Here is a 9,161-nt window from a genome sequence, read left to right as displayed (position 1 = left end):
AGACACTGTGGGGGCAGGATCACTGCCACGTCCTGGCCCCGGACCTTGGAGGAGACAGCTGGTCAGCAAGGACATGGCAGGGTCCTGGCAGGGCAGCAGCACCTGCCCCACCTCACAGGCATCATTTCCCAGGTGGTTTTTATCACACAGAAACCTGGCATTCGGCCAGATTCAAATCCCAGAAATCCAGAATCAGAAGAGCTTCCCGAGCTCTCACGGCATGGGCGCAGCGCCGCCGGGGACAAGCAGAGCAGCGTGGCAGCAGCGGGCAGTGCCACGGCACGGGGACACGTGCCACCCCAGCCCTTGTGGCACCCACCGGACACCCTCGGGGCCAGGCGTGCTGGGGACTCTCCCGCGGCCACGTGGGACGGAGCAGGTTTGCCGGGCAGCGCTGGCAGTGCCCCTTATCTGCTCAAATCCTGTTTGCACAAGAGGAGGAGCAAGTCCAGACTGGCCCCAGGGGGACACCGGACAGAAATGTCCCGTGGCAGAGCCGGCGCCCAGGGGCACGGCGTGGCCGGGGGTCCCCCCACTGCAGCCAGGCCCGCCGGGATGGGCTGTGCCCACCCAGCTGCCACCCTTTGCCAGGATGGCGTTGAACCCAGCTCCCAGCGTGCCAGGATGTGTGAGCCGAGGCCCCTCGGGGTGCGGGGAGCCCAGGCTGGGAACGGGGGACCCACAGAGATACCGGGGAGCCCTTTGCCCCAGGAGCGCCCAGGCGGTGCCAAGGCAGCCGTGCCAGGAACAGCCGGTTTGGCAGCACCAGCGCCGCATCGTTAGGGAGGGGCAGGGTGCTCCGGTCCGGCCTGGCGCTCCCGAGAAGCAGGTGAAGCCCCTCCCGGTGACCCCAGCCCCGGGAGGGACACGGGACCCCCGAAGTGCCCCACCGGGCCGCCAGCGCAGAGCGTGAAGCGACACGTGCTCACCTCCCCGAACTTCCCCGGAGCACACGGGCGCTCCTCCCGATACCCGGAACTGGGCGGGGGGGGAGAGGCCACAGACCCACCCGCCGGTGGCACCGGGAAGCGCACGGCCCCCCCCCCCCCCGCCCCGGTGCTGCAGATCCCCGGGACCCCCGCGGATCCCCCCCCGGTGCCCGGTACCTGCGGCAGCGAGCAGGGCAGCGGCGCAGCAGAGCAGGCGGAGCGCGGCCCGGGCCATCCCGCCCGGTGCCGGTGCCGGTGCCGCCGCCTTCATCCGCACCGGGGGCGCCCCCGCCCGCGGCGCCCCCTGTCGGTACCGGGCGGCACCGCAGCGCCGGGAGCCGGCGGGCACCGGGAAGACCCCCCCCAAAACTCCCAACAAAACTCCCCAAAAACTCACCCAAAACTCCCCAAAAACTCCCCCCACCCCGGACCTGTGAGACCTTCCTCCCGGTACCGGGAGCCAGCCCTGCCGGCAGCATCCCGCGATCTCCGGGGACACGTGGGGACGCCGGGAAGCGGGCACAAAGGGATCAGGGAATGTGGGGGGGACTCGGGGACAAAGGGATACGGGAAAGTGGAGACACCGGGATACAGGGAACACCGGACCGTGGGAATTTGGGAACAAAGGGAGCCGCGGCCATCAAGATGCAGGGACAATGAGATCTGGGGACTCGGGGACCTGGTGACACAAGGGACACTGAGGCCACGGGGCCGGGCAGGCGGCTGCCCCGGTCCATCTTCGTGCCGGTGCCGCACATCCGGGGCGCAGCACAACCGCGCCGGGACGGCGCCGCTTCCTCCGGCAAACCGCAGCCGGCTGGCACCGCGTCCCCGGGGAGCCACCCACGGCCCGGCGCCGAGCCTGGGGACCCCGGGGAGCCACCCGGGGAGCCCACGCTCTCCTACAGCCGGCTCCCCGGGAGCGGGGGCGATGATCCCGCTGCTGGAAGGGGCCGGAGCTGCCGCCAGCCGCGTCCCCAGATGCTCCAGGGACACGGGGAGGGTCCCGCGGGTGCTGCTCCCCGGGATGGGGGACACGAAGGAGGAGCCACAGCGCTGCCGGGAAAGCCCGAGGCTGTTGCCGATGTCTGGGAGGAGCAGGGCAGGCCCGGCCTCGCTGGGTGAGCGCTGGGGGCCAGGGCAGGGGGGTGTTTGTGAACCCCCCGACACGGAGAGAAGGTCTGGCGGGGCAGAGCCACAGGACCAGCAGTGGGGGACCCCTCGTCCCCCAGGGGAGCCCAAACACACCCAATGCTCACCCCAAGAGAGCCCAAATACCCCCCACAGCCCCCGCAACAGCCCAACCTTTCACTATCCCCACATCCCATCCCCACAAACACCCTCCACACCCTTTCCCAGCTACCCCAAACACCCCCCTCCCCAAAAATAACAACCCCGCGGACCCCCCCCTCGCCCTCCACCCTCTCTCCAGCGATGCCCAGAGCCTCTTTGCCAGCCTTGGAGGGGCCTCACTCCCCCGTTCCCCGCTCTCTATCCGCCCTCTAAAACTCCCTAAAACTCCCCAAAACCACCCCCGGCACCCCCCACCCCAAGATGGCACCCGGCCGCGCCACTTCCTGCCCGCGCCGCCCCTTCCCTTCCCTTCCCTCGGCGGCGCAGCAAAGAGCGAGAGGCCAAATCTCCGTGTGCCGGGGTTTTACTGGGACCTGACTGGAATGTGTGGGGCGCGGAGGGGCCCTGGGGAGCGGCCCGGGCCCCTCTCAGTCCGTGCGCGGCGGGGAAAAAAAAAAACCACCCCCCGCACCCCCGGCTTCTCCCTCCCCGCCGTCCGTGCGCGGGGAGCGGGGCGTGCTCGGTGCCCACGGTCCGGAGCCGGTGCTGGTTCCCCCCTCAGAGACCTCAGTCTGTGTCCGGGGAGATGGAGGGGGGAGCCGATCATCGCTCTTCTTCCTCCCCTCGGGACCCCTCAGTCGGCGCCCGGGGCGGGGTGGGCGCTTCCCCCGCTCCTCCCGGTCCGTGCCCGGGACCCCTCGGTCCGCGCCCGGGGCAGGGCGGGCGCTCCCCCGATTCCCCTCGGTCCGTTCCCGGGATGGGCGCTCCCCCGATTCCCCTCGGTCCGTTCCCGGGATGGGCGCTCCCCCGGTTCCCCTCGGTCCGTGGCCGGGACCCCTCGGGTCCGTTCCCGGGGCGGGGCGGGCGCTCCCCCGGTTCCCCTCGGTCCATGCCCGGGGCAGGGCGGGCGCTCCCCCCGCGCTTCCCTGGGTCCTTGCCCGGGCCCCCTCGGTCCGTGCCCGGGCTCGGGCCCCTCCGGGGTCAGTAGGCCGGCACCTGGTGTTGGTGCTGGGGCAGGAGCTGGCAGCCGCTGTTGACGTGGCTGAGCACCTTCTGCTTGAGCTGGGCGACCTGCTCGCGGAGCAGGCTGGCGGTGGAGGCGAGCTCCGTGTTCTGGCTCTTGAGGCTCTTCACCTTCTCCTCCAGCCGGGAGATCCGCTCCAGCTTCCTCTTGCGGCACTTGGAGGCGGCGATGCGGTTCCTCAGCCGCTTCCGTTCCGCCTTGATGCGCTCCTGCGTGTCCATGTCGATGGGGGACAGCGGCGGGCTCTCGCCGAAGCTCGGCACCTCCGGCACGATCTGCGGCTCGTCCTTTAGCGGCGGCGGGGGCGGCGGCGGCGGCAGCCGCGGCGGCGGCGCCGCGAACGGGCCGGGGTCGGCGGCGTAGCTGACGGCCGGGTAGGTGCTGAGGTTGGCGTAGACCGGCGGCTCCGGGGCCATCCCGGCGGCGGGCAGCTCGCCCGCGCCGCCGCTTCCTCCCCCGCCGCCGCCGCCCGCGCCGCCGCCGCTCCCCGCCGCGCCGCCGCCCAGCTGGTTCTGCTTGTGCAAGTCCTCCAGCGCCTTGACGAAACCCTCGGCGAACTCCTGCTCCTCGGAGGCGGCCGCTTTCGGGTAGAGGAACTGGCCGCTGGTCGGGGTGGTGGTGACCAGCCCGTTGGACTGGATGATGAGCCGCTCCAGCTCCGGGGACGCCAGCTTGAGCAGCCCCAGCTCGGCCGAGCCCATCAGCCCCGCCGCGTCGCCGCTGGCCGCGCCGGGAGCTTTCAGCGCCGCCGCCACCTGTTCCGGTAAGGCCATCCCGAGCGCGTCCTTCTTCATCATGCTGCCGCCGGGGAAAGGCAGGAGGAGCCCGCTGCTGCCGGAGGACGGGGCGAAGCCGCTGCCGAGGCCGCTCAACACATCATCATGGTAGAAGGGTGTTTCCATCCTCCTCCCCCGCCCGGCTGCGGGGGAAACGGCGCCGGGGCGGGGGGAGGACCGGGGCGAGCGCGGGGCGGGGAGGGCGCGGGGGGGGGGAATGGGGGGGGGAGGCGCCCGGTGCGCACCGGCCGCGGCCCCGCTCCTGCGCGCGCGCACACGCGTCTGCCGCGGCCGCGCGTCCCGCGCCCCGTTAAATAGGCGGCGCCGCCGCGGTGACCTCACCGCGTCGAGCCCCCATTGGCTGCAGATGACGTCCTCGCCCGCCGTCCTTTGCATGGCGGGGCGTGGCCCCGCCTCCGCGGGGAGGAGGCCGCGCCCCGGCCCGGCCACGCCCCCGGCCCCGTCGCCGCGGCGACCGGCGGGTAAACGGGACAACAGCGCGCGGGGCCCTGGGATGACGTCAGCGCGGGGGAGGGGCGGTCACGTGGCCCCCCCGGCGCGCGCCCCGCCGGGGCTGATGGGCACAAAGGGAGGGGCGGGAACCGGGCACAGGGCACCGGGAACCGGGCACAGGGCATTGGGCACCGGGAACCGGGCACAGGGCATTGGGCACCGGGAACCGGGCACGGGAACGGCACCGGGAACCGGGCACAGGGCATTGGGCACCGGGAACCGGGCACAGGGCACGGGAACGGGGCACTAGAACCGAGCACAAGGCACTGGGCACCGGGAACCGGGCACTGGAACCAGCCACAAGGAACCGGGAACCGGGCACGGGAACGGCACCGGGAACTGGGCACAGGGAACTGGGCACGGGAACGGCAGCGGGGCACTAGAACAGGGCACTGGGCACCGGGAACCGGGCACTGGAACCAGCCACAGGGCACGGGAACGGCACCGGGCACAGGGCATTGGGAACCGGGAACCGGGCACTGGAACCAGCCACAGGTCACGGGAACCGGGCACAGGGCACTGGGAGCCAGGCACAGGGCACCGGGAACCGGTCACTGGTAATCAGGGACCGGGCACCGGCATAGAGCACCAGAAACTGGGCACGGGAACCGGGAACTGACCACTGGGAATCGGGAACGGGGCACGGGAACCGGGCACCGGGAATGGGAACCGGGCATGGGAACCGACACCAGAACTGTCCCTGGCATGGGCACCGGCCACCGGCACTGGGCACTGGCACCGAGCCGGCCCCCGGCTGTAAAAAGGGTACGGCAAAGAAATAAACCAACCAACAAACAAACACCGGGCCAGGCACCGCCACGGGGCCTGACGGGAACCTGAGGGGACAGCCAGGCCACCACCCGTGCGGGACACACCGGGACAGCCACCGGCTCAGCCCGCAGCGTGGCACAGCGGCGTTGGCGTGACCCGGGGCGCAGCCGCCGCTCCCGCGTGTCCCCGCACCTCCCGTGTCGCCGCCGCGATGTTTGCGTCTCCCGGTGGCACCGGGGTTTTCACGGTGAAGCAGCCGAGCGCGCTTCACCGGGGGGGGGGGGGGGTGTCACCCCATCACCGCGCGGTCACTCCGGGCGGACCCAGCACCGGGGGCACGGCGAGCCCGGTGCAGGCGGCACCGCGGAAGGAGTTAACGGCGGCGGCGGCAGACGTCACGGCCGGCCGAGCCCGCGGGCGGCTGAGGGGGCGGATCGGCGTCAGCGCTTGACGTCACCGGCGCGGGGGGAGGCAGCGCCGGTGGCCGCCGATAACCCCCCCACCACCACCGGGCAGGATGCGGCCCCCGCTCCGCCGAGAGCGCGGGCACACGCGGGGCCCCGGGACACCGGGGCGGGTGACGTTGAGCCGGCTCTAATTGCGGCCAGATGCATCCCGGCCGGCGATAAATCAGCGGTGTCAGCGCCCGGGGGGACGTGGAGGGGATTCGGGGGACACCGCCGCGCGGCCCCGGTTCTCCCGGTGCTTGGAGCTCCCGGCCCGGTGTGTCCGTCCTGTGTGCTGCCCGCAGCCGGTGTGGCACGGCACGGGCTGTGGGGACGGCGTGGCACCGGGCACGGCACAGCCCCTGCTTCAGGGGACACGGGTGACAGCCAGGACAGCGCACTGGGGAAACTGAGGCACGAGGGAACAACCGGGATCTACCCTCAACACCCCCCCAACCCGCTCCCCGCCAACAGCTGCCATTAATTAAATCCCAAACGAACGCAGTTTATTAAATCTCAGCTAAAGCAGAGCGGACGCAGCTCTGTGTCCCCCGCTGTCGCCGGTGTCCTGAGCCAGGGTGGGCGGCAGTGGCGGTGCCGGTGTCCCGGGGGGTCCCGGGGGTGTCTCGGGGGTGTCCCGGGGGTTCGGCCGGGGAGCAGCTCCCAGGTGAAGCCTCCGTCCCCGTTTCCGCTCCAAACCCCTCATTACGGGCGCGGCCGCGGCCGGACCGGCAGGTTCAGACTTTCCATCCATCCTGACCAAACCCGGCCGGCCAGGGACACGGACCGAGGCGGGAGGTGACAAAAAACCCCTCCCCTTAAAGGAGGTAAAGCAACCCCGCTCGGGGACTCCGGGACAGGGACACACCTTGGGCACGGCCACCTGCGCCCCGCGGGCCCCGCGCTACCCACCCGTGCTCGCCCACCGAAACCGGGGCAAGCAGAACCCAGCTTCGGCGCTTCCGGCCGTTCCACGGAGGAACCAGCCGGCCCCGGGGCCTCCCGGGAAGAGCGGCTGGCCAGCGGCCAGCGATGTGAGCCAGGAGCCGCGCTCCGGCCGGGCCCCACCGCCGCATCCCCGCCACCCCTCCCCGCAAGGGTCGCAGCCCCCCGGGGCTCGCCCTGCCGCGTTCCCCGCATCCTGCTCCCAGCCTGTCACCGCTGCTGCCCGTGCCGCGTGTCCCCAAAGCGAGAACCCAACGCCCGCAGCGAGCCAGCAGCTTCATTTCCTTAATGAGCGTTTAATGAGGGGCGTGAATCAGTGTCGGGCAGACCCGTGGGGAGGTCCCCGTGAAGGGAGCTGGTGGCAGTGCCACTGTCCCCACGGCTGAAGCTGCTGTCCCCGGAGGCCGAGTCAGTGTCCTGCCACCTGCCAGCCGGGCTGTATTTATCCCGGGTAAGGATTTGGGATGAGCCCAAACCTCGGCGAGGCACGACGGGCTCCGAGCGAGGCCGCGGCCACCGGAGCATCCTCACGGCTCCTGCTGTCCTCCAGCAGTGTCACCAGGGCCATTCCCTGTGTGCCACCGGGATCATTCCCTGTGTGCCACCAGGATCATTCCCTGTGTGCCACCAGGGCCATTCCCTGTGTGCCACCAGGATCATTCCCTGTGTGCCACCAGGGCCATTCCCTGTGTGTCACCGGGATCATTCCCTGTGTGCCACCAGGGCCATTCCCTGTGTGCCACCGGGATCATTCCCTGTGTGCCACCGGGATCATTCCCTGTGTGCCACCAGGGCCATTCCCTGTGTGCCACCAAGATCATTCCCTGTGTGCCACCAGGATCATTCCCTGTGTGCCACCAGGGCCATTCCCTGTGTGCCACCAGAGGTGCCTGATCCTGCTCCGGCCAGGGGCTGAGGAAAAGCGCTGGACACTGAGAACACGGGCTGGATGGACACGAGGCGCCCGTGGGCTACCAGGGCTGCATCCACGTTCCCTGGAAAAGGGAACAAGCGGGGTTTGCACCCCGGGATTTGCACGGCAGGCACTGGGCACGCAGGGGAAGCTGCCTCTTAGTCATTGCTACGGGCAGGGAGAGAGGAACCGAGCCGGGAAAACAAGAAGTCACAGCTGCCAGCGCCTGTCCCCAAACCTGCCCTGTCCCCGAGGAACCCCCAGGGGCCTCCGACAACCAAAAACAAGAATTAGAGGGGGAAAAAAAAAGGAAGAAAAAACAAGAAAAAAAAGGAAAAAAATAAAAAACCAGAAAGAGAGAAAGAAAACAGATTTTAAAAGGAAAAAAAAAGGAGGAGGAGGAGGGTTTGACGTGTATTTTTAGTCGCTTAGCACAGCCCTGAAATATTTCGGCAGCCACTCCCTCCGCGTCGCTGGTGTGTAACTATTCCTGTGCTGCCTCCTCGGCGAGGCTCAGAAGTTCTGAGTCACCGTGGGGCGGTCACAGACACGAACCCGCGGCTGCCACCGGCTCCACTGCCACCAAAATATCCCGGGAAGGGTTTCCAGGGTGCCCTTTGCTGGGTCTTTCCGTGCGGGACGCGTTGGCCCTGCCAGGCTCTGCACCCACCCACGCCGGCAGCCAGGCTCAAACCCTTTTTTTTTTTTCCCCCTCCTCCTCTCTGGTTGTTGCTTTTATCTCGCTCCTCCCTGTTTTGTTTGATTTTTGGGGGGTTTTTTTGGGTTTTTTTTTTTTTAAGCCTCCACGCGCTGCTACAGGGCAGGGACAGCCCCAGACACCCATTTTTTGGGGGGGCAGAAACGCCCCGAGGTGACAGCTGAGCGTCACCATCCACGCGCTTCCACAGAGCCATCTGCCACCCAGCTGCCCTTTGTGGGGGGACAAAAATCTTCCTGAGGAGGTGGAAGATGGAAAAGGGGAGGATGGGGGAAATGGCAGGCAGGGAACGCTGCTAAAGCCCGCGGTGGTTTAATTAAACAAACGCAGAACTTAACGAGCTCCATCACCTCACCCCCAGAGCTCGGCCAGGAGATAAAGGAGAACTTGGAGGGCTCTACCCTGAGCTGGAGCCAAAGGTCCCATTGTTGCAGTCGGGATTTCTCCTGCCAAAAAACCAGACCTTTAAATCCCAGCAGGGCTGGAGCTGTTTTCCCTTTCCAGCAGGGAAGCCACAGCACACGGAGCCTCTGCGGCTGGAGGGATCCGAAGGGAGGGAGCAGGTCGGGAAGGGGAAAGTCTGACACAGCCTGGGCTTTGTTAAAATGCCACACGAGTTTTCCAGGAGGGAGGACACATCACCCCAGCCCCTGGAACCGGCTCCCTGGGATGAGCAGGGAGCGCTGCTCGGGGCCTCAGCGAGGAGCGGCTCCACGGAGAACACGTGGCTGGCGCTGGGAACGGAATGTTTAGGGATTTATCCCCCGGTGCCAGGGCTCAGGGAAGGGTTCTGGGCCGGGCAGGGCCCAGCAGCATCACACACACACGGAGGG

At 68.9% G+C, this 9,161-nt stretch overlaps 1 protein-coding gene across 1 annotated transcript; it reads right to left on the bottom strand.

Annotated features, from left to right (window-relative positions):
- Positions 1 to 2,570: 2,570 nt before the first annotated feature.
- JUND (JunD proto-oncogene, AP-1 transcription factor subunit) lies at positions 2,571 to 4,312 on the bottom strand. The gene has a single exon (XM_040086683.2). It carries the CDS (start codon positions 4,146 to 4,148, stop codon positions 3,204 to 3,206), a length of 945 nt encoding a protein of 314 aa, XP_039942617.1. The 5' UTR covers positions 4,149 to 4,312; the 3' UTR covers positions 2,571 to 3,203.
- Positions 4,313 to 9,161: the final 4,849 nt, after the last annotated feature.

This window comes from Hirundo rustica, chromosome 26 (assembly GCF_015227805.2).
Source record: "Hirundo rustica isolate bHirRus1 chromosome 26, bHirRus1.pri.v3, whole genome shotgun sequence".
Lineage (NCBI taxonomy): Eukaryota > Metazoa > Chordata > Aves > Passeriformes > Hirundinidae > Hirundo > Hirundo rustica.
Note: the sequence above shows the minus strand (reverse complement) of the source record. Positions and strands in the feature narration are given on the sequence as shown.